At 42.9% G+C, this 26,149-nt stretch overlaps 1 protein-coding gene across 4 annotated transcripts in view; it reads left to right on the top strand.

The window, feature by feature from the left end:
- LOC137542242 (protein 4.2-like) overlaps positions 1–26,149 on the top strand; it is a 104,134-nt gene that overhangs the window by 61,604 nt on the left and 16,381 nt on the right. For 3 of the 4 annotated variants that reach the window (XM_068264009.1, XM_068264010.1, XM_068264012.1), the window contains exons 9-14: positions 3,390–3,635; positions 4,361–4,408; positions 5,810–6,100; positions 11,622–11,788; positions 23,623–23,756; positions 25,887–26,047. In XM_068264009.1, coding sequence (XP_068120110.1) covers positions 3,390–3,635; positions 4,361–4,408; positions 5,810–6,100; positions 11,622–11,788; positions 23,623–23,756; positions 25,887–26,047 — 1,047 coding nt within the window. The remainder of the gene's footprint in view (positions 1–3,389; positions 3,636–4,360; positions 4,409–5,809; positions 6,101–11,621; positions 11,789–23,622; positions 23,757–25,886; positions 26,048–26,149) is intronic. The other variant, XM_068264011.1, reaches the window with a different exon arrangement.

The following is a 26,149-nucleotide window of genomic DNA, read 5'->3' as shown; positions in this document are numbered from 1 at the left end:
GTGGTCTGGTTCAGTAGCAGTCACAATCATGGGAAAGACTGCTGACCTAACAGTTGTGCAGAAAACCATAATTGACACCCTCCATAAGGAGAAAGCCTCAACAGGTAATTGCAAAAGAAGTGGATTTTATTAGTATTATTATTTTTTATTTATATAGCGCCAACATCTTCCGTAGCGCTGTACATAGTACAAACAAATAATGGGGAAGAAATATACATAAGAGATACAAGACACTATACAGTCATGACATTGAATAGAATAAATACAAATACATACATAGTTGATGTGTAGTTGGTACATGTGCATATGTTAAAATTACAACAGTATGAGAAACACTAGGAGGAGGTCCCTGCCCTTGTGAGTTTACAATCTAGAGGGTAGTAGGGAGGAAACAATAGGGAAGGAAACACAGGGATTTGTGGGTAAGCCAGTGTGCCTTCAGTGCTGCCTATAGCAAATTATAGGCTTGTCTGAACAGGTGTGTTTTCAGAGTACGTTTGAAGGTTTCCAGACTCGTGGCATGACGAACTGTCTGAGGGAGAGAGTTCCAGGAAGGAAAGGGATAGCCCGTGAGAAGTCTTGGATGCGAGAGTGAGAGGAGGTGACGTGGTTGGAGGACAAAAGGGTCTCCTGTGAGGAACGGAGGGTCCGGCGGGGAGGTATATGGAGATTAAAGAGGAAATGTATGGAGGTGATAGATTGTGTAGAGCTTTGTATGCAAACGTGAGAAGTTTAAACTGGATCCTTTGGGCAACTGGTAACCAATGGAGGGATTGGCAGAGAGGGGCTGCCTCAAAGGATCTAGAAGAGAGGTGGATGAGACAGGCAGCAGAGTTTAGTAGGGATTGGAGAGGTGCCAGTCTGCTTTTTGGTAGACCACAGAGTAGGGTGTTACAGTAGTCAAGACGGGAAATGATTAGGGCATGCACAAGCATTTTAGTTGCTTCTTGTAAGAGGAAGGGACAGATTCTGGAAATGGTTTTGAGATGGAAGTAGCAGGAGGTAGTTAATGTGTTGATATGTGGTATAAAGGAGAGCTCAGAGTGGATGTTCCCAAAGTGCTGTATCAACACACATGAATAAAAAGTTATGTGGAAGGGAAAGGTGTGGAAGAAAAGGGTGCACAAGCAGTAGGGATGATCGCAGCCTGGAGAGGATTGTCAGGAAAAGGCAAAGTTTTGTGGACTTTCACAAGACGTGGACTGAAGCTGGAGTTATTGTATCAAGAGCCACCAAACAGGCGGATCCTGGATATGGACATGTCGTATTCCTCTTGTCAAAAAAACAATGTAGGAAGCTTCTTACCTGGGCTAAAGAAAAAAATAACTGGTCTGTTGCTCAATGCTCCAAAGTCCTCTATTCTGATGAGAGCATATTTTGCAGCTCATTTGGAAACCAAGCACCCAGAGTCTGGAGGAAGAATGGAGAGGCATACAATCCAAGGTGCCTGAAGTCCAGTATAAAGTTTCTACAGTCTGTGTTGATTTGGGGAACCATGTCATCTGCTGGTGTTGGTCCACTGTGCTTCATTAAGCCAATGCAGCCGTCTACCAGGAGATTTTGGAGCACTTCATGCGTCCTTCCACAGACAAACTTTATGGAGATTCTGACTTCATTTTCCGGCAGCACTTGGCACCTGCCCACACTGCCAAAAGTACCAAAACCTGGTTCAATGATCATCCATGGAATTACTGTGCTTGATTGGCCAGCAAACTTGCCTAACCTGAACCCCATAGACAATCTATGGGACATTGCCAAGAGATAGATGAAAGATATGAGACCATCAGCATTGCCACAGGTTGATAGCATCCATGCCACCCCACCTTGAGGCAGTAATTGATGCAAAAGGGCCCCCAAACCAAGTACTGAGTACATATGAATGATTATATTTTTCAAAGGTCCAACATTTTACAATTTAAAATCTTTTTTTTTAATTCATGTAATATTCTAATTTTCTGAGATGTTGGTTTTGGATTTTTAGAAGCTGTAGGCCATAATCATGAAAATTGTAAGAAATAAAGGCTTAAAATATCTTGCCTTGCATGTTATGAGCCTATTTCATATATTAGTTTCACCTTTTAAGTTGAACTATTGAAATAAATTAACTTTTGCACAATATTCAAATTTCTCGAACTTCACCTGTGCTTTAAAACAGCCTTTCTCAAACTGTTTTGCCCTTGAGGAAATAATTCAAATGTCTTGTAACCCCTGCATTAAAGGGTACCTAAACCGTATTAAATAAAAAGAGTTTCACTTACCTGGGGCTTCTACCAGCCTCCCGCAGCCGTCCTGTGCCCCCGCCGGTCCTCAATGCCAGAACATATCATCTGCATAAGTGTTCGGAACAAGTTGCCCATGGGGTTTATTTATAAATAAAAATGGTCATATGATAGTGGATAGCACTCTCACATTGCTGCGCTGGGTCCCTGGTTCATATCCCACCCAGGGCACTATCTGCAAGGAGTTTGTATGTTCTTGCTGTGTCTGCGTGGGTTTCTTCGGGGCACTCCGCTTTCCTCCCATATTTCAAAAACATACAGATAAGATAACTGGCTTCCCCTTAAAATTGGCCTAAGACTACAATGGACATATCACTATGGTAGGTATTAGGCTCCCTGCACACTGCTAATCCGTCTTGCGATTCCGATTCTGTTTCCGATTTGCAATTCCAATTTTCCCTGAATGCAATCAATAGAAAAATGGAGGAAAAAATGCAGCATGCAGTAACGATTAAAAATCGGAACCGGAATCGGATGTAAAAACCGATTAAAAAGCAGAATCTGAATTGGAATCGCATGCAGTGTGCAAGGAGCCTAAGATTGTGAGCTCCTCTGTGCAAACAGATTGTGAATTAATTTCATGCTAAAATCGATTCACAATCTGTTTGCAGCAAAGGCAGCTATACAATCCCTCTCTGATCAGATTCAATCAGAGAGAGATCTGTTGGTCGATCTGATGGCAAATCGACCAGTGTATGGCCACCTTTACTGCAGCCTTTCCTAGTTGCACAGTCGCTGTCATATCTCTGTTATCTAATCTAATCTTCTTTCCTTTGTTAGCTGAGGCAGGAATCTGCTGCTCTGCTGTGATAGGATAGAAGCTATACGCACCCTCTCCAGGCCCCCTGCAGGCTCTGTATGAGTGACAGACTGAGCTTATCTGAGCCTATCACAAGCTGGATAGCAGCCATGTCTTTTGTTTGTAAACACTGCCTAAAACTGGCAATTACAAGCCAGGATTGCAGTAGGGAGTGGCAGAAACAGCACAGAGGGGCCCAGGAGAACATAATGAATAGAATGGTATGCTTTTTATTGTAAGATTACAGATTCTCTTTAAAATGAAGCTTTGCTTTACAGCTTTCCTCTATTGTGACCCTCTTGTTATTTTAGGAGCTCTGTACTGCAGTGGTCCAGCTCCAGTCCGAGCCATCAAAGAAGGCCATGTGGACCTAGATTATGACACAAGTCTCATCTTCTCCAAGGTGGCCACAGACTTAGTGATTTGGGTGCGGAACGCGGATGGATTTTTCAGGAAGGCTTTTAGCAGCACCAGGCATGTGGGGGATGGAATTAGCACAAAGAGCGTAGGGAGTAACCTACAAGATGACATAACGCATGAGTACAAACACCCAAAAGGTAGGTAAAGGTCAACAGAATCAAACAGCCAGGGCTTAATTTAAATAGATGCAACTTATGTTAAGGTACCCTTGGCAAATCACCATCCTATTCCCCATCCCCCAGTGCTGAAGGTCAAGGTACCCAGGAGGAAACCTCATAGGGAAATTCTGATTGAGTGGACAGTGCCCTCTCGAACTGCTAGGTTTCCAATGGGTTGTAATAAACTACGCCCACAATATTTGACCAATCACAACCCTTTATGCAGTAGATGCTTCTGTGATTGGAGAACTATTCCCTATGAGAACTCCTGCTGGTTGCCCTAAAGTACACTAGCGCACAATATGCTTACTGTCTTCTTGCCACGGGGATGCCAACCTAAAACTCTGGTGTTACTGAGCTGATCTTGTTTGAAGTGTGAGGATCACACACAATAAAGGCCTTTTACTTTTTCAGAGAAAACATTTTGCGCTATGAAGAGCCTCTGTGGAATGCAAGAGCTAAATTAATTAAAGTGACTGTTTTTTCTTGTGTATCGAACTTAGAGGTTTTCCAGACAAAATATTTTATTTGTACTCTTTAAATTATAGCACATCTAGAGGGTGACATATTTTTTCCTTTTAAACAATGCACATTGCTTAGCTGTCCTTATCACCATGAGTTTTTTAGCAGATAGATGGCTCGATAGATAATTTCCGACATGTTGGATCTGATTTCAATCTTTTTTTTTATCAATTTTTTCATAGAAGTGAATGGAAATCGATCAGGAAAACGATCGGAAAAGCGATCTGACCGTAAGGACCCTTTTCCACTAGTCATAATCCACTTGAACAAGCAGATCGCCGGTGTTTTGCCAATCGCTAGTGCACCATGATTTACATTTCCACACTGTATTTACTGTGTCTGACATGTAAAGTGCAGACACAGTAGATACATAGTTGAATCTAGACTTTTAGCTGTCCAAGGTATGGTTTAAATTTGGCCCACTTCTCCTAAGCCCCCCCGCCCCTCCCTTTCCCAAGTAAGTTTAAGCTTATATTTTGGATCTCTTGTTTTGCCATCAATTTGCATGAAAACAAGATCTTGTGTAAAAGGGAATCATACTGCAAATGGGGATCCAGAATCAGACTGGGCTGCTGGGAGGCATTTACAGGATGCAAAAACATTGTAGAGTGGTATCACCCACACAGTAGAAAGTGGCATGGAGTGTGTTGTTGGTAAGTAAGTATAGTTACTTGCTTGCCTGCTCCGAGATCTCTTATTTCATGTTCATCATTGTGATAGTCATCATGTAATGCTGTTGCATAAACAAACTGCTAACAACTGCCAGTTCCTGAATCACATGTAGGATTATGGAGGCCCCCTTATGCTACCTCCACTTACATAATCAGAACTCCTGGTACGCCTAAGGGCCCCACAACCTCCCTCCGTGGCTCTATATAATAAGTAGATCTGGTGGGTCACATGTCTGCCTGTCTGTACTATAGGGATCAAAAACCAAGCAAAACAAATAGGTACTTCAAATTCTGTAATATCCTTCTAAAACACTTATGCATCTAGGTCTATGTAAGATAGTTCCCTAGTAACCCTATGTTGAAGAGTCAGACACTGCTTTGGAGCCAATTTACAAATATCCCCTTACCCTTTTTCCTCTCTTAGACAGATCTGAAATACGGCAATACACTTGCTGCATGCCCACCTCACTGCTTATGTATGGCTTGTGTAAAAAGAAAATGGTAGGATTGCACACACCTGGTACACAAACTTACACGTTTGTACAAAACATACAGAAAAGTAGTGGTAAAGGGTCTACTGAACCCCACAACAAGAAAATAGAAAAATCATAACACAAGATATTTTAACAGAGGCAAAAAAGAATAAAGAAAATATATTTTGCTAAAAAACAGTATAAAAGTAGGAGGTAGTAGTGGACTTACCTCCCCCAAAGAAGACACAATTTTGTTGATTTCAGTAAACAATTATCTTTATTTGACTACTCCACGATGCAACACATTTTGCAGGTGCAATCCTGCTTCATCAGGCAAATAGGGTACAACTAGATTCAGTCCTAAGGACGCCAAGTGCCTCTGTGAAAATAGAAAAATCACTTTTAAATGGCTTTCCAAGTTTCAGAGAGTAGCTAGTTGTGCATTTCTACCTAGTATTGATTTCTGTCTTTTTTGGTCTTCAACCAGGCAGTAAAGAAGAATATGAAGCTGATCAGAAAGCCAAGCAGCTAATGCTGAAGACTCAACAACCCAGTGAGGACCATCCTATGTTCCTCAGTCCTGTCATTGCATCCATCATACCTCAGAGTGCCCAGTTATATGGGCATGACATTAGTGTTAAAGTGACTGTGACCAATGTGAGCTCAGAGGAGAAGGATCTGGAGCTGGTAATTGGTGCCCAGTCTGCACACGACTATGGCGTAACCCAGACGCAGTTTTGGAGTGAAAAGTTCCACCTTCACCTTACTCCAGGAGAAGGTAAATTTATTGGACAAACTTTAAGCAATTAATTTCCTCCTTTACTTTATCAGCGGACCACTCAGGTGTGTACAGAATGAGAAATATATTGGGTGTAGCTGCACATGGTCTTTGAGAACATATTTGGTATGCTAGTGTACTTCTAGATGTTAATCCTCCTACAGTTACTGAATGTGAAAGCACACCCTCCTGGTATGTCATCCTGCAGCCTATGCACCAGTGCTGTGGTCAGTACAATCGTGATGAAGGGTGGAAAGGCTATACATTCTTATCTTTCTTGCTATCTCAGCAAAGGTGGACCATATGGACTCTGCAGGGGTGCAGTCTCTTAAAAGTGACCGCAAGGTGAAAATAAACGTAGATAAACAATTGGTTAAATAACGGGCGCTAGGGCTGTGACGCGACCCCAGGGTGCACGGGTCTGTTCCATGCCACACGTGCACCCGGCCGCACTCCCCGCAGCACACACCAATGACCAGCCGCCCCCCTGGCCCCGTCCTCCTCCTGTCCCAACGGCTACACATGCGCAGTAGTCAAAACACATGGACACAGGGACAGGAAGATGATGCAGGGACACATAGGCCCATATGCTATTCACTTTTTCACCTGAGTTTTCTCCTAGGTGATATTTTCAGAACTTTTCATAAAATGCATTTTAAGCCACCAGCAAGCAAAAAAATACTAAGAATAAATTTGATAGCACTTTTTCACCAACTTTTGGGTACTTTTTCAATATTAAAATGCTAAAAAGTTAGTTTAAAGAGAAGAGGAAAATTATCTCCTAGGAGATAACTCTGGTGAAAAAGTTAATTGCATATGGACCATAGGGTTTTATTATATAGGATGGTTTTATTTTATGTATAAACATTTACAAAGTAGATTTAAAGTTTTATTGTCTCAGCTAAAGGGAAGTGTCTCAAGAGTCCCAGAGCAAAGATACATGAACTATTAAACTCTCTTGTCCTCTGCAGGAAATAGCCTTCTGGCTGTTATTTCTTATCAGTGAGGGTTAACAGGAAAAGAAAATACAGTAAAAAAACACAGCCTAGTTATTAACTTGATTGGCACAGTACATACACACTTATTTCGTCACATCACAGGTGTGACGGACGAGCCGTCAGTGCGCAGAAAATGCAGCCGCAATCGACTTCCTGCCTCGGTTGTCGTTGCGCTGCCAAATCAGAATTTCAAGTCTGTGGACACCAGGCAGTCCAGCCTGGGGGGTCTCTGCTGTCTTCAGGGGAGTTAGTTAGCAGAGTTCTTTTCATGAAGCCTGTGCCCTGTGACTTGCTAATTAAGCCAGAGGTGTAACACTCAGATGTTAATTAACAAACCAGGAGTCTTTTCAGAGCCAAGGAAGCTAATCCCAGCAGGAGGCAGACTTAGCGGAACCATTCAGCCAGAATAGGGAAACATAGAGTTATGATCTTTATGCATGTTTTAGAAGTACCATACATCGGAGAGCTGTGGAAGTTACATCATTCTGCTGGTCCGGATCTTGTGAGTATTTTGATAGTAAATTGGGGCCACTGGCATAACCAGAATTCGGGGGATTCCACTGTTTTTTAACCGGGCATGCAAACATGCCCAAGTCTGGTATCATATGATCTGGCCTAGTCTGAGGAATATGAATATGTGATGGTCATGTGTGTGAGGAAAGCGTAAGCCGAGATATGACAAATGTCATATTTGGTGGGCTCACCGCCCCTGTCCAACCCCTGGGCTGTACTTGAGGCTCCACCCAAAGGTGGGCATTGTTCAAAAGTCTTTGGAAGGAACCCCTCAGGCATTCCTCCATTTTCCATCTTCATGAACACACGGCCACCGTGAGGAACAAGTGGTGGCCATCTTGCCGGAGCTGAAACAAAGGGCACATGGCTAGCGGCCATCTTGTCTGAATTGAAACAAAGGACATCCTCCATTTTGTTTGGATTTTAAAACTTGCTGAACTCTGAATTTATCTCTGGAACAAAGAACTTTGCAGAACTTGAAATCGTTTTGCTTGGACTTTATGATTCTTCCCACAAAAGGACATATTTCCACAAACCCTAAGTATTTTCTCCCTTTTATTTTTTATACTGGCTATTACTGTTTTAATAATTGTTGATTGTAATAATTGTCTGTATATATTAATTATTTATATTGCTTTCAATAAACCGACGCTATCGTCAGTTGTTGTTCTAGCTACCCTACTATTCAGCACGCACACAACTGAACCAGACCTCTAAAGAGACGTTACTATTGTTTGTTGTTGGCTAGACAGAATACAGCGTGTTTTAACCGTTTTTATTCGCAGGACCAGTCAGTCAGTCAATCGGGTCCACTGGCCCATACCAGTGGTGGTGGCAGATACCCTGGAATCGTGTGTAGGTTGTAATTATCTCACAGGCTCCCTTCTGGTTTGTCTGCGGATTGTCCCAACGGTTCCTGCGCATTTACTGCGACCAGAGTTCGCACGATCCGTGCGCTGGCACCGTTTGGAAGGCCATTTGCGGTCTGACCACCAGGGCTCCTGTGACAACAGGTCACCTTGGGTACACTTTAAGCAAGCACCAAAATAGTAAAATTGTTCTTAATGTTACCTTTCTGATATTTATTTTTTATTTTTTTGTCATTTTACGCCAGGATTAAATTCTTCTTTGTTTTGACCTGGGAATTCAGCCAAATTTAACATTAAATTTATGTACAGGTCAAAATGATTAGTATCTTGCTTACCAACATTAATTGACATATGGGTCCATATGCAATTCACTTTTTCACTTGTGTTTTCTCCTAGGTGAAATTTTCAAACTTGTCAATAAAATGCCTTTAAACTACCAACAAGCAAACAAATACTTATACATAATTTTGACAGTACTGTTTCACCTACTTTCTGGTACTGTTTCCAATGCAAAGTGCTAAAAAGTTATTCTAAATCGAAGATAACATTTTTTTCTCCTAGGAGAAAACTCAGGAGAAAAAGTGAATTGCATATGGGCTATGGTGCCTTAAAGAGAAACTGTATTGTTAAAATCGCACAAAAGTAAACATACCAGTGCGTTAGGGGACATCTCCTATTACCCTCTGACACAATTTCGCCGCTCCTCGCCGCATTAAAAGTGGTTAAAAACAGTTTTAAAAAGTTTGTTTATAAACAAACAAAATGGCCACCAAAACAGGAAGTAGGTTGATGTAAAGTATGTCCACAAATAGAAAATACATTCATACACAAGCAGGCTGTATACACCCTTCCTTTTGAATCTCAAGAGATCATTTGTGTGTTTCTTTCCCCCTGCAGCTATCTTCCACTGAAGTGTCAGGCTGTTTCTTCCTGCAGAGTGCAGACAGCTCTGCCTGTATGTAATTCCTCAGTATGTGAAAGCCCAGCCAGCTCAGAGGAGGATTTATCCAGCTTGTAAAAGATAAGAGAGAAGAGAGAAGCTGCCCTAATCTAAATAATACACAGGCAGTGTGCAGAGAGGGGCCTGGAGGGGGGAGATGCATCACAGAACCACAACACTGAAGAACTTGGCAGCCTTCCAGACACAGGCTGACAAGTCTGACAAGAGAGAGATAAGTTGATTTATTACAGAGATGGTGATAGTAGAACGTGCTGCAGTAAGCCAGAACACATTAGAATAGCTTTTGGAACTTGTAGGATGATAAAAAACAGGATGCAATTTTTGTTACGGAGTCTCTTTAAGATAGTTCCCATGTTACAATGCTTTGCATGCAGTGGGGCTGGACTGCTGAGACAGCAGTACAGTTAGTAAAGTGGCAAAAATTGTACATAAAAAGGGTAAAAAAAAATTCTAAAAAGGCGGAGCTCCTCCCACCACCATATACTGTACAGAGGCAGGTGAGCGATAAAAAAATATATTGGGTGCATCTGCAGGTATTTGGCACTAATCTGTCCTGTGCAGCTGCTCAATTAAATTTCAGTGTGAAATTTAGAATCTGTTGATGAGGAAGCTGGGTACTTTGTGTCACTTTTAATAAAATTTTTCACTACTGAAGTGTATTTACTAGAAGCATACCATCAGGCGCTAAGGCCTGACACCCACTACAAAGTGCAAACTGCTATGGCAGTCGCTAGAGATTTGTGGTAGCGATTTGCAAGCAATTTTGGGAGCAATTTCCCTTCTACTATACAATACATTAGAATGGAAATGCTCCCAAAATGCTGCATGTCCTGCAATTGCAATTTACCTAATCGTAATCGCTCCAGTGGAATCTGTCCCATCTATTTACACTAGCAGAGAGTTTAGTGAAATCTCTAGTGATTGAAAACTATTGGAAAGGCATAGGAGGGGGAAAGGAGGGAGTCGGCACTACATAGGATCTACATCCGTTGTTATGAAGGACCAGCAGGGCTACAGCGTGTAAAACTCTTGTGGCACAATCAGCGTGCTCTAAATGAGGTCTGACAGAGATCAGATAGGTACAATGAAGAGTGCGAAGTCGGCACTGCTGCGTATTGTGTGTTTATTCACAGGTGGTACTTTGATCACATAGCGTGCAGTATATAAAAATTACACAAACCGTGCAAAAAAGGGCTTGGAGCTGTGAGCTGGTGGTGGGCGCTGGGTGCAGGAATAGACTGACGGCCGTTTCGCGCTATCTGGGTGCTTCTACGGAGGCTGTAAGTCGGGGGCAGACTGGCCGGGTAGAAATACCCTCTACTACGGCGTCCGGCGGACTTCCGCCCTCTGGTGCCGCCCCTACTCTTCCCATTCAGCCAATCATGCGGTGGAGCGCATCTGCGCTTCATGATCGGCTTCCGTGGGGAAGGAGGAAACTAAGCTACTGGTGCCAACGCGGACCATACTTATTAGATGGTCGCTGAAGCTATTGCTCCATAAGGCAACCTATAGACGGTTTGGCGCCATCTAATGGCCAGAAACTAATCTGCAGACAAAACATATAAAGTTTTATATAGTGGATTATCTGAACAGTAAAACTAGTTATTATTAAACTAGAAATTTGTGCAAAGAAACGGGCTATTTGCCTAAAAGTTACGCTTGTGTATAGCATAGTGTATATGCGTAGAAGCACCAGGTGACATCAGCGGGAGCGAGGACACGCCAACGTAGACGCAGTGGTTTTCAGACTTCAAAGTCTGAAATTCCAGAAGTGAACCGGAGGCGGGGCCGGAGCATCGGTAAGTGGCTGCGCAGGCACAGGATGTCTGCGGGGGACCATTAGAAGCCCCGGGTAAGTTCAACTCATTTTCCCTCGACCTCCCTACAGTATTCCTTTAAGCAAGGTCTGAACCCAAAGGTAAGGAGTGGTTGCAGCAATGTACAATCACAAATACAAAGGATGTAAAGGCCAAGGAGGCAGAAAAGTACCTGGAGGTCACAAGGTGGGAAAGACAAAAAAAAGTCAGGTTAGGAAAAAAATATGGCCCTGCGTGTTCCTCTGTAGCTGTTACGAGTGTTATAATAAAATTGTTTATTTGGCGATACATTCTAGCTTTTATAAGAATACATCAAGCACCTGCCATACTGCTTATACAGACCTTGTTTTTATGCCATTGCAGAAAGAAGCGTCTCTGGATACATTAACCCTTCGCTGTATGAGAGTGTTCTGCTGGACAATAACCTGCTGAGGGTTACAGCTTTAGTTAAGGAACCCAACAGCAAGGACAGTTGCTTTGCCCTGGCAGAACAAGATGTGACTGTCTGCAAACCAAACCTGGTGATACAGGTAAAACCGGACATTGCAGCAATCTAAGATAAGGATGCAGCACAGTGCATGGAAAAGTAATCTATACACTTAAAGTGAACCCGAAGTAAGAATGATATGGAGGCTGTCATAACTACAGTATTTTATTTTAAACAATACCAGTTGCCTGGTGGTCCTATTGATCTTCTGGCCTCAGTAGAGTCTGAGTCACAACCCTGAAACCAGCATGTGGTTAATCCAATTAAACTTAAAGAGAACCTGAACCGAAAATAAAAAGTAAAAATAACCATACACAGGTCATACTTACCTCCTGTGTAGTCTACTCCTCAATCTCTTTCTCCTCTCCTGCGTCCCATTTGTCCACTGTGATCAATGGAATTCTATGTCCTCCATTTTAAAAATGGCCATTACCCCATAACAGCTTCCTGGTCAGCACACTGTTAAACTGTCATATCGCGCACTTGATCCATAAGGAAACATGGACATTACCTTGCACATGCAGTTGTAACTGACAGCTGCTGATATATAACTGACAGTAACTGGTATATTATAGTTCTGACAAAATATTGTCAGAACTGGAAGGGATCACTGTAAGGCCCGGTTCACATTAGCGTTCGCTATCCGGATTTTCCGGATCTGATCCGGACCGCATACTGTACAAACGGAACGTACGTTCCGCATAGCAATGTAAAGTCTATGCGGACGTTCACACGCGTCCGTTCCGTACGTACCGGAGCCGGATCGGATCCGGACTCCGGACTCTTTTCCAACATTTTTTGGGTCTGGATCTCCAGCCCACGCACCCGGACCGGAGCCGGACCTGAGCCTGACAGCACCATCCGGAACACAGAAACCGATGGGAAACGGAAGGCACAGAACACACTGCCTACAAAAACCTGACGTTCTACCCCACTTCCTATGCGTATCCAAGCGGCCATTTCGGATGGGGACACATGGGCCAAGCATGTCTGGAGTGGAGCAGCAGTGACAGACGTGCTGGAGCTGTTTGGCAGAATGTCGGAGGTGGAGGTGAGGCCTACAGCGGAGGAACCTGATTCTACAGGTGCACCAGGTGCACCTTCTGCTGACCCCAACATTTTTTTTTATTTAAATTTAACTATTTTTTGCCCACTGATCCGGATGGCAGCCTGATGCATGCCTGATACAAACGGATTGGATCCGGATCGGAACCGTACGGTTCTGATCAGGATCAGGTCAGGATCAGGTCAGGATCCGATCAGGATCCAGTCCGTTTACTTGCCAAAACGCAAGTGTGAATGGGGCATAAGAAGAAAATGGTGAGCTTCAGAGAGATACTTATGGTGAGGTTAGTATATAATATTCATTTGCAGCTACATCATGTGTTTATTTTAAATAATTTTACTCGCTACAGGTTCCCTTTAAGTCCGAGCACAGGATCTGACAAAGAAATTGCTCCCAATGGAAGGCTTTTAGTAGGGAGCGTGAGGGCCTGAGAAGGAGATTTAAAAACAGGGTTTTTTGTACTGAGAGGGGCATATGACAGGGCAAAGGGCACTGAACACACTATGGCACTTAATATGAGGGTGGGGGCTGAAGAGGGAGTGTACAGCCCCTAGATTAATCGGCACATAATCAGACCAATCGCATCAGATTTTTTCAAATCTTACAACGATATTGGCCAATTTTACATCAAGATTTGTGCCAGATCCTGCCAAAGAATCCCATTGTCACATACAGAATCCCGGCTAATCTGAGGGATATGTTGGTGCACAATGAGTTTAGGTGCCCCCAAAATACACCTATGGTTAAAACCTGTCTGCCCCCAAAACAATGTGGCATGTTCAGGTGTGGTACCAGTTGCAGACATTTGTTACAAACAAAATCCTTTTCTGATATAACTCATATTAAGTTTTAGTAAAGCGGACCTGGACTCAGAACTCCTCTCTGCTCTAACAGATACACAACAGCATAATAACCTTTTAAACAAAAAAAGATTTCTTTGTTACACCTGATCCTAAAATAAATCTGCAGTTTCTATTTCCTGATTCATGGAAGCAGACATATTGTTTACAGCCTGTACTTTCAAATGGGCTTTGTCACGGAAGAGCCGTGAGAGAAGAAAACGCAATTACAATCGGTTTCCTGCACCGATTGTTCGTTTAGGTCCTAGCAGACCTAAAGCCTTGGGGTCTCTGCTTTTTTTGGAGCTGATTAGCAAAGCTCTTGTCATGAGACAAGTTTGCTCTCTGATAAGGCATGTTTGTTTAATTAAAGTTAACCCCCAGACTACAAATCTACTCAGCAAAACTGAAAAGGCTAAAGCTGGCCATACACTAGGCCGATTCCCGCCAGATCGACAGCAGATTCGATCACTGGGATCGAATCTGCTGTCACATCGTTCCCGCTACACGCCGAATTTTGACCCATTTCGTCCGATCCCGTCGATCGCTCCGTGCGGAAAATTACCGTCGATCGCCCACGGGTAGGGAGCGCGTTGCTAGCGGCGTTCGAGTTACTGACGACCGACGCAATAGAGCCCACATACATTACCTGCTCCACCGCTGCTCCGTCTCCGCTCTGGTCTGGTCTCCGGGTCCGGCATGCTTCACTTCTTCCTGCCCGGCAGGAAGTTTAAACAGTAGAGGGCGCTAGTAGAGTTTAAACAGTAGAGGGGGGGGGGGGGGGGGAGGCGGTGGCGGAAGCACCACCATCACCACCACAACAGATTGTGAAAGGTTTCAGGCTGAAATTGGTTCACAATCTGTTTGCAGCAAAGGTAGCCATACGATCCCTCTCTGATCAGATTTGATCAGAGAGGGATCTATCTGTTGGTCGAATCTGATGGCAAATCGACCAGTGTATGGCTACCTTTAGTGTTTCTCTAACAGTTTCACAGCATCAGAACTTTGTTTTTATTATAGAAGTCTCATTTTTAGCTGCATTTTTAGCTAAGCTTCGCCCCAGCAAAGAAAACTGCCCAGGCTTTTTTCCCCTGATGCTGTGCAAAGCATGATGGGATTTCCTATGTTGTTATTCACGTTGCCTAGCAACTGGGAGGGCTGATCAGGACACAGGACAGTTGGAACTGTGTCTCATGCTCCCTGTAACCTTCTTTCAACCAAAAAGATGGCTGCCCTTATGAAATCACAAACATTTGCCTGTTCTTTTAAAACAGGGTGGGTAAGAGATTATATTACCGATCTATTTTAATTAACATAACTAATGTAACTTAACCTATTTTGGTTCCTGGACATAGTTTCTACGTCCAGGAACCATGCGCGCAACCGCGCGCCCCCACGGCCGATCGTGCGCGTGCACGCGCACTCCCGGCCGCGGATTTGGTAGCCAAGGAATCAATGTATCGGGCTACGGAGCCCGATCATTGATTCCTCTCCCCCGCTGAAAAAGCGACAGCTTCTCTCGGAAGCTGCGCCTTTTCTGGCCGTTTCCTTCCCGATATGTCACTCTAAGCGCGTGCTACGCTTAGAGTGACGTCATGTAAACAAACTCATGGCCGCCATCTTGTGGCCAAAAAGTAATACTACACCTGAAAAAAAAAAAAAAACCAGAATTAACACACATTTACATTATAAATCTATTGTTTACCTCCCACCCTCCCAAAAGTACCCTAATAAAATTTTTAGTATAAAACAAAACAAAACATTACAATAAAAAAAAAAAAACATGTAAATATTTACCTAAGGGTCTAAACTTTTTAAATATCAATGTAAAGATGAAATATTTCTATATTTTTTTTATTTTAAACTTGTAAATAGTGATAGATGCAAAATGGAAAAAATGCACCTTTATTTCCAAATAAAATATTGTCGCCATACATTGTGATAGGGACATCATTTTAACGGTGTAATAACCGGGACATATGGGCAAATACAATACGTGAGTTTTAATTATGGAGGCATGTATTATTTTAAAACTATAATGGCTGAAAACTGAGAAATAATGAATTTTACCATTTTTTTCCTATTCTTCCTGTTAAAATGCATTTACAGTAAAGTGGCTCTTAGCAAAATGTACCCCCCAAAGAAAGCCTAATTGGTGGCGGAAAAAACAAGATATAGATCAGTGCATTGTGATAAGTAGTGATAAAGTTATAGGCTAATGAATGGGAAGTGAACATTTCTCACGTGAAAACGACGGAACCTGAATGGGTTAATGACAGTATGTTTGTTTAGGCTGAAGTTCCTCTTTAACTTGTTCAAAAAGAAGTTTCTTCAAGGAACCAATGACACCCAGGTGTGAATTGCTGAGCTGAAAAGAGCCATTTGGTACAGGGCTGAAATGAGCCTTCCTCTCAGCATGACTGAGACCTGCTGGCTGCACTGGGAGCAGAGTGAAAATAGATTTAATATATGATTTTTGCTTGTTTAAAGGAGTTATCAGGGGAAATAATTAAAATAAGCTTTACACACCAGGGGCTTTCTCCAGCCCCTTGCAGCTGAGTGTCCCATGCTGTCACCTCCGCTCCCCGCTGCCATCCCGCTCTCGACGCTCGGTATTTAGGCTGACCGCGGGGTGGGCCTTACTGCGGCTGCACGAAGTGCCGCTGTCAATCATGACCACGTGGCCCGCGGTTAACTGCGCAGGCACAAATTTATATGAGAGGTATGAAAATTATATCATTTTGCTGGTCCGGATCTGGTGAATATTTTAATATTAAATTGGTGCCACTGACACTGACAAGTTTGATGTCATAGGAATTGTCATATTCTGAGGAATATGAATCTGTGACTGTTATTTGTGTGCGACGAGCGTGCAAGGAAATATGAAAATGTCATATTCTTGTGGACTCAAATGTTCCACCCAAAAGGGTAACCGCACCCCATCCAGCCCAGGGGATGATCCTGAGACCCCACCCAAAAATGTGGGTCATTTAAAAGAACTCCATGGGAACTCCTCCCCAGTCCTCCATATTCTACCGTTACGAAAGCATGCTGCTGGTTTGAAGACTGAACCAGCGGCCATCCTGTTTGGACTTTGCTCTGGAAACAAAGGAACTTAACGTGTTTACCCAAAAGGACATTTTTGCCTGAACTTAAGTATTCATTTGCCTCTTCCCTTTTTATTTTTATACTGCGCTACTATTGTCTCTATAATTGATTTTAATGTTATATAGTTGATTTTAATGATTTTCTGTATATATAAATTATTTATATTGCATTTATTATAAAAGACTTCTAAAAAGTAATTTATCTCTCAGCTAAACCTACTATTCAGCCCCCCAGAACGAATCCTAGCTTTATGAAGATTCCCTACCGAGAAGTGTTGTTATTAGCCAGAATAGGGTGTGTTTTAACCGATTTATCCGCAGGTCTTAGAGTCAGCCAGAGAGGGCTTCTCTTTCCCATTTAAACAGAGATGGTGGCAGCCTAGTATTTTGTGTTTTATAGTTCGCATGTGTCCTTCTAGTCTGTCTGCTGCCAAAATTCTAGCGGTGTCAGCTCATCGATTGCGTCCACGAGATTGGCTGGTCTGTGTGCTGAAACCGATAGGAAGGTATTGTGTGGTCAGGCCACTAGGGGGCGTGTGACAGGCTTATCTGCTTTATCTGCCATAGGCAGTCATGTGACACGGGGGGAGATCAAATTACAACTAGCGATTAAACACAAATGAGGGGGAATTACACAGGCTAAACTCTTTAAATACATACAGGGTGCATTTCTGTTATGTTTTCCTTGTGTCCTGTGCAAGACTTCAGGTCCACTTTAACTGTAAACCTAAGGGGGTTGTCTTAAACATATGGGGACATTCAAAATAAAAGAGAAACCTCCATTGCAAGGCATTGGAGAGAAGCCCATATTGACAATATCTTTGGTATCAGGTTTTTTGGCATCCAGAAGGTCAACAGGAAAAAAGGAAGGTGACTTCGACAGGCTACTGTTGCAAACAGAAGCCAAGTGGATTTTCCGACTGGACTCTATGGCAGCTGCAGGATTAAGTGAAGGCTTTGCATATGCCTCCTTCCGGTAGAGCCAGCACCCTATAAGGTTAAATATTATGAATATCACCTTCGCTAACCAGGGGCCCTGTCTCTGATGTATAGGGCAAGTAAGGGAAGATGTGCAACCAGGGCCAGTTTAAGCAGCATGGGGCCATGGGACAAAGGTAATCTGCCCCCCCCCCACCCTAAGGCAGAGTCAGTCACTCCCCCCATCCATTATCCCCTTGGCAACCAGCCCAGTGGTCCGTTTCCCCAGCAGCAAGATTTCAAATTCCCAGTAATCTCTCTTCATTGGTAGTGTCATATCCTTAGTAGGGATGGTCAATGAGATGCAAATACTTCTGAAATTATGCAAATGTTTATGCAAATATATGCAGCTTGAAAAAGGACCATTTCAAACTGCATTTATTTGCATGCATAAAAATGTGCATCAACTCGGAAGAATTTGCATATCTTTGATCATCCCTAGTCCCTTGTTTAGGTATAGCAGTGCCCCCAATATAGGTATACTAGTGCCACCAGTATAGTATCTTAGTGCTCCCAGTATAACTATTGTAGTGCCCCCAGTATCGGTATAGTAGTGCCCCCAGTATAATATTGTAGTGTCCCTAGTATAGGTATTGTAGGGGCCACTAGTATAGGTAGAGTAGTGCCCCAGTATAAGTAGAGTAATGCCCCCAGTATAGGTATAGCAGTGCCCCCAGTATAGGTATAGTAGTGCCCCCAATATAGGTAGTGTAGTGGCCCCAGTATCAGGGCCAGATTTCTGGGAAGGCCACAAAGGCCAAGGCCTAAGGCAATAAAATCAGAAGGATGGCAGGACTTGGAGAGAGAAGAGGTCATATGTCAAAGTAAATCATCTCTTCTGGTCCCGCAGCGCAGCCAGCCAGTGCCCTGCTCTGCACTAATAGCTGAATTCCAGGGTTCCCCAATCCCTTTATCTCTCTCTTACATTTCCTGGTGTGTTATAACAATCAGAATCTGCTGTCACCTGATGATCCATTCCTCTGTATGATGGACATACAAGTTGATGTGAGAAACACCAGGGATTTACATAGAACTAAGTTCCGCTGAGTTTTAATGCAGGCATTCACAAACATCAGCGAGCTCTGCTAGTTTCTTCACCTTCTCTTTAATAGCTGTCACACTGACCCCTGCAGAAAGTACAAATCCGGCCCTGTCCAGTATAGGTATAGTAGTGGCCCCAGTATAGCTATAGTGGCGCCCCAAGTATAGATATAGTAGTGACCCCAGTGTAGGTATAGACGTGGCCTCAGTATAGGTATTGTAGTGGACCCAGTATAGCTATAGTAGTACCCCCAGTATAGGTATCGTAGTACCCCCAAGGAAGCGCTACACCTGCTATTGCCGAAATTCTGTTTGTCCCCACGTTTATTGCCTGATGAAGCGGGATTGGCCTGTTAAACGCGTTGCACTTTTGGGGTACTATATAATAAATATTCAGACAGTCTTTTGTGTCTGTTTTAAGGAGGTAAGTACACCGCTTCCTCCAAGCAAATTTTAAAGGTTTTATCCATTTTTATCCTGCTGGCGCCTCTGTTCTCCTACTGCTATACCGTGTCCACCCCTGGTGGAGGGGTGATCTACCCCTTTTTCTGATCTACAGAGAGCGATTTCTTAATCCTGAGTGAGGACAGGTCTAATCTCCTCACCTGCCTATACAGTGGTTGCCTGTGTGGTAACCCATGTTTGTGAGTATACTCTTCTTACTGATTATCTTTACTTTATTTATACTTAACATACTACACTATATTGGGCTCTTGGTTTCACTAAACTTTATTTCTCTACAAGCCTGATGGTGAGGTTAGTATGTAATATTAATTTGCCGCTACGTCATGTGTTTATTTTAAATAATTTTACTCGCTTCAGGTTCCCTTTAAGCAGTTGGAGCTGGGCGGCATGCAGCTATGACTTGGGTTACATATGTTGACAGTTTGCTTTATTTTTGTTAGTGGGGAGATTGTTATTATTGTGCACTTATGCACTGTACATATTTTTACCCCTGATGAACACTGTAAATATGAAGGCTGTGCGTTTGTTGCTCACTTTCTCACCCTGCTAACGTCAGCTTGATGAGGTCGTAGATGATGTCTGTCTGCCTGTGAGGATTGCAGGTTCATTTAGTAATTTTACTGCCTGTGGTCTCTCATTGGGCATATTGGCCAGCCACAGTCTGTCTGCTTCCTCTCAGATTGTTAGTCCCAGGTGGACACAGGCAGACATAATTACCGTACTTATATTATGCAGACCTCAAAAGTCTTATGCTAGGTACATGCGATGAGATTTTCTGGCAGATTTATTGTCACTCTACAAAAAATTCCAAAAATTGGGTGGCCTGCATTTAGTTCGTAGCACTACTCCTTTTGCATGGAGGAGGGGTTGTGGTTACCTTAGACAACTAAACACCACACTACAAACCACTACCCCTGCTTGTGCTTATCAAAAATCTTTATTACTTGGCATACAAAATTCAGCATGTGTTAAAGCAATACCCATCCGTATAAAACCTCTTTAAAACCATAGATTGCAACACAAGGAGCATAAACAATTATTCCCACCGTCGCTGCGGTAGTAACAATCAGATTTGGTCGCCCAGCTCTCGCTTATGCTGATCAACCCGGGTGACAATGAGAGAAATTTAAAGTTCACATATGAGGCAAGTAAAACGGAGCTAACCTTTTTGGATCTAGTGATTCTTAAAGAAGGAGAAATATTTGTAACAATGACTTATCGGAAACCGACGGCAGGGAACACCTTGCTCCACTACTCGAGTCATCATTTAGCATCCCAAAACCTGCAACCCTAGAGGTCAATTCCATAGACACAGAAGGAACTGTACATTGGATAGTGACTTTGAAAAAGAGGGATTGGAGCTGAGTGATAGACTAGTGCAAAGGGGTTACCCGGAGGAGTTGGTGGAGCAGGAGTTCCAGAGAATGGGAGAAAAAAGAAGAGAGGAGAGTGGCACGGGGAGGTCACCAAAAAAGAAAGTGGGAGGAAAAAATGACCCAATTAGCTTTGTGACAGCATATGGAGCACATTGGTATGGCTTACTACAAGTGTTACAAAAGCATTGGAATATTTTGATGCTGGATAAAAGAATTGCCAATGTGGTGGGGGAAAGACCCTACATGACAGCTAGGAGGGCTCCGAACCTGAAAAATGTATTGGTAAGATCTGAGTTTAATAGTACGCAAAAGGAAACATGGTTGGGGAAGATTTCACAAAGATTGGGAATGTTCAGTTGTGGAAATTGTAATGTGTGTGGGCTGGTTGAAAGAACAAAAACTTTTACTAATGCAAAGGGAACAAAAGTATATGAGATCAGGGACAACATTAACTGTAATTCAGAAAGAATTGTGTATTGTATTACGTGTCCCTGTAACTTGCTTTACATCAGAAAAACAAAAAGAAGATTGGGTACGAGAATAGGCGAACATGTGAAAAATATTGAGAAAGCTGAAAAAGACAGCCCTTTGGGGAAACATTTTGAAATGTACCATAATAAAGACCCAACAGGACTGCGATTTAAAGGTATTATTAAACAGAAAGTGTCAAGTAGAGGGGGTGACATAGAAAACGAACTGTACGAGATTGAAACAACCTGGATTTATCGATTGGGAATAAAAATTCCTCTAGGGCTGAATTCGGATATCAATATGTTGTACTTTCTGGAGTAAATTTATTAACCTTCAATGATTTGTGAATTGTTCAGTGGATGGACACTTTATCGATTGGGTTTTAATTGATGGCGCGGTGTATGGTAATGAAAAAATGGGACATTGCAAGGTGGCCTTAGATGCTGATTTATCAATATTAAAGTGAGTGTTATAGAAGAAAATATGCCAAGAAGCCGTTTAGAATTTTAATTACTGCCCACTATTCCTGGTTTTACTGCTGACTATATGGAATCAAAACCGGATATGAGGGAGACATGGCTGGGAAACCCTACCCATACACGCTTTGCGAAAGCCCTGTGGGCGGGGCGAAACCCGTCAGCGGGAGGGTCTGGTTGCAACCACGTGAGCGCTCAGGAGACCCGGAACGCCGGAGGCACAGCTACAGAGTCCCACGGAGAAGTTAGCCGGCAGCATAGGACGGTGAGGTGACGTGCAAACGTCGGGTGAGGAACGGCACAGTGCGCTCTGAGAGAACTCCCTCACAGACCGTCTGAAGAGCTGCGAGCTGCTAATCGGTAATGAGCCATCCGCCTTACTGGTAACATTACCATCGCTGCAGGTCTGTGTCAGTTTGTCTTACCACACGCAACAAGATTACTGGAGGCAATGCATCTAGGACTGGTATGGACTCGTTAGTGAATAAACGGCAGTATTGTGTGTCATCCAATAACCTATTTAAGGATCAGTAGTGATCGTGTGACAATAATCAGCATCTGATTGGTGTAGAATCGAAGTGCAATGTGTGTTTTGCTTTGAATTTCCGTATTCCGCAGTCTGGAATCCAATTGCTACTGTTTGAGTATAAAGTGGGACTCTATGGCCATTGGCAGTGTGTGAGTGCGGAGGCCTCGTGGCGTGCGCCAGTGGAGGGCCAACACATGTCAGACTGCGGTTGGTGGATCGGGTTGATCAGCATAAGGTGAGAGCTGGGCGACCAAATCTGATTGTTACCACCGCAGCGACAGTGGGAATAATTGTTTATGCTCCTTGTGTTGCAATCTATGGTTTTAAAGAGGTTTTATATGGATGGGTATTGCGTTAACACATGCTGAATTTTGTATGCCAAGTAATAAAGATTTTTGATAAGCACAAGCAGGGGTAGTGGTTTGTAGTGTGGTGTTTAGATTTATTGTCAGATCGAATATTTCCAGCATGTCCTATTGGATATCTGATCGATTTTCCATAGAAGTGAATGGAAAATGGATTGGAAATCAGATCGGACATGTTGGAAATAATCCATCTGACAGTGAATATGGCAGAAAATCTCATTGTGTGTACCTAGCATTAGGTATCATACGCCATTGTTTCTTCTGGCATCATGTTCTTTGCTACTATATGTGTATGTTGTCTTTTGTTGCCCCAGTCTATTTAAAATGTATATGATAACAATAAGTTATGTTTTAATAGTGCATTAACGGCCTGTCCTTTTGTAACAATTATTTATAATATATTCTTAATACTTTAAATCATAGACCCTGAATAAACATGCAGCAGATCAGTTGTTTCTGACAATATGGTCAAAACTGCAGCCAAATAGGTCAGCAGGACTGCCAGGCAACTAGTATGGTTTAAAAGGAAATAAATATGGCAGCCTCCATATCACTCTCACCTTGGGTTCACTTTAAAAATATGAGCTCTCTCAAAACTCAGCACAACCCAGCTATACTGACACAGATCTTTGACTTCTCTCCCCAATTCCATACTCAGAAATCAGACATGCAATAAGCAGTAGATACAGAGGATGTGATGGGACTGTACCCTGTTCCCTCAGTGCTCAACAAACAGAAGTTAGGAAAGACAAAACACACAGCAACACCACCATGTATATACTTCTCAAAGGCTCTTGGCCTCCAAAAAAAACCAAAACTTTATTGATCAGACACCCATCTTTACACAGACAGTGAATAGGTGGCAGCAGGGAGGTTACAAATGGTCCAATTTCCCAAACAATCGACCAGCTGATCTAAATTCTAACGGTCGGAAGGGAACATGTACCCAATCCGATCGCTTCCGACTGATTGCTTTTATTAGATCGGCTGATTGATCCTTTGGGCAACTGGACTATTACTGGCTTCCTATAGAGCTTATTGAAAATGTAAAAATGTTTTATCAGCTATGATCAGAGTAGCCAATGCATAAGCTTCTAATCGTCTTATGCTAGGCTCATGTTTTCTTTGCACAGCTGAATTTAGATCTGGTTTTATACCATGCAGATGCCAAAGATCGCTGTGCAGTTTCAGCCAGTCACTGCAATGGTGGTTTTAACCAACGATCTGAAGCAGGACCTGAAGAAATGTGTGATAATGACAACAGGAAAAGGACTGTTGTATAAAGAGAGGATATACAGGTACGTTTTAACAGTTGTGACTACTGCTGCTACTAGGTTACATTCTTCCTGTGTGGCGGTACAGCGGCTGATTTTGGAGCGAGCACAGAAACGACGAAACCCCCGCCGCAATGTATAAATATGCCCCCCAGTGTGTGCATTTATACATTACCTGTCCTGTAGCAGCCTCTGCGCAGTGTCCGTCGTCCTCTCCGGGCTCTAACAGCTGCATCATACACGCTGAAGGCGCATAGCTTCTGACCACAGGTGTTATGCGCATCCAGTGTGTATGCGGCTGTTAGAACCCGGAGAGATGGACGGGACACGCTTGAAGGCGGCCACAGGATGGGTAATTTATAAATGCACACACTGGGGGGGCACATTATACATTGGGGGCAGGGGCGGAGGCTGCGGGCTCAGCCGATTCCCTGAAGATTTCATGCTGAAATCTGATGGGAATTGGCCTGCAAAATATGGACAGCTTCAAATCTGCTGAATACTATGAGCAGATTGTGTAGGTAAACCCTCATACTACACAGAGGTGGTAAAATTGGTCAGTGATTGACCAATAATAATTAAGTGTGTACCAAGCTTTAAGCCTGGTATACACTTTACATTTTGATTGGCCAAAGATTGACCAATTTTACCACTATGTAGTATGGGAGCTTATGGTAACTACTCAATCTATTCATATTATTGAAAAGCTGTTGGCCTTCATACTACATGGAGTTGATAAAATTGATCAGTGATTGGCCAAGCAAAAGTGGATGTGTGTATGCATCCTTACCAAATAAAATGCAAATAATTGCAAGATGATGCACATTTCCATTTCACACTAATTATATGCACATTTATGCCACTTGACAATAGACTAATCGCATTTTACAGTGGCAGCCTTTGATTGATCCACATTTAGGCTTCTTTAACACTAAGACGTTGCGTTAGGTGCTACGTTAAGGTCGCATAACGTGCACCTAACGCAACGCATGGTGGTGGTGGCAGAAGACGTTAGCAAAGAGCCGCGTTAAGCGGCTCTTTGATGTGTCCGTGATGCGTACTATAGTGCGCATGCGCTGGTGGAGACCACGTGAGCGGAACACTCTGCATCACGTGGTCCCGCCAGTGACGTCAGCACAGTGCAGTGAATATTAATTAGCCATTTGGCTACTCACTGCGCCTGTGCAAGCAGGCTAACGCGGCAAAGCCGCTCTAACACCATAGCATGCTGCACTTTAGGTTGACGTGCAGCGTTACAATGTAACGCAACGTGGGCACTGTGAACAGCCCATTGCAGTTACATTGCTGTGCATTGGGGAGTGTTACAGGCTGTAACGTCCCACTGTGAAAGCAGCCTAAAGCTGCATGAATTTGCACATTTGTATATTATTCTTACATAGTGCCTAGTGGGAAACAGGGCATACTGAATGAAAGCAAAGGTACTCTTACACATTTCTGTTGTTTTTTTTTTTTTTTCCCCAGTTCTAAAGAAATCAAATTTATTTTATTGCAATTTTCTTATGTGATGTTACATTTGGTCCCTGACAAACTGACACATGAAGTGACCGCAAAACATTGTTTCAGGTCACATAAACTTAAAATGCAGGCGCTAGCCTAGTTTAGGGGACCAGCAGGAAAGCTCATCAGGAAATTTAACTAATGAGATTGGGTGGACAGCAGTAATGCTTACAAATTTTTGCTATTTTCGATTTTGAGAAAATCTTCGCAAAAATAGCTTGTACTTGAATCGATACTTTACAGCAATAATTTGTGAACATGCATAAAATGATATTTTTCCCCCCCGAAAATGTTTATCACAACAAGATATATATATATATATATATATATATATATATATATATATATATATATATATATATATGCGAAAAGAATATTGGCATTTTTGCTCATCACTAGTGGACAGCAATCTCTCAAACCTTTAGGTTTCAGACAGATTGTAGTAAGCTACGCCCACACTATTTGGCCAATCACAATGCTTCATGCTGTAGAGGGTGCTGTGATTGGAGAACTGTTCCCTTTGAGGTTTCCTGCTGCATAGCTTGAGATTATAATATGAGGAAGGATAATAGTGTAATCACACAGGACCAATGAATGTACGTAACATAAACTGGAACCTTCCATTGTTATTTTCAGGTGTAATGATGTGATCCCCGAGGGCAGCTTAATGTACCCAATTACCTTCACACCAACGCAGGTGGGTGACAGGCGGCTGTATGTGCAGCTGCACAGTGACAAGCTTGGGATCATCAATGGCTTCCAGAACCTCGAAGTTCTACCCAGCAATGCGGAAGAATGTAAGTTCTCTACAATAGGAAACAAATGCGCCTTCTCACTGTAGCTTGGAAAAGGGGCTGTGAACATCTGTTACAAAATGCTTGGATGAACTCTGCAATTTC

Source organism: Hyperolius riggenbachi, chromosome 12 (assembly GCF_040937935.1).
Source record: "Hyperolius riggenbachi isolate aHypRig1 chromosome 12, aHypRig1.pri, whole genome shotgun sequence".
NCBI lineage: Eukaryota > Metazoa > Chordata > Amphibia > Anura > Hyperoliidae > Hyperolius > Hyperolius riggenbachi.
Note: the sequence above shows the minus strand (reverse complement) of the source record. Positions and strands in the feature narration are given on the sequence as shown.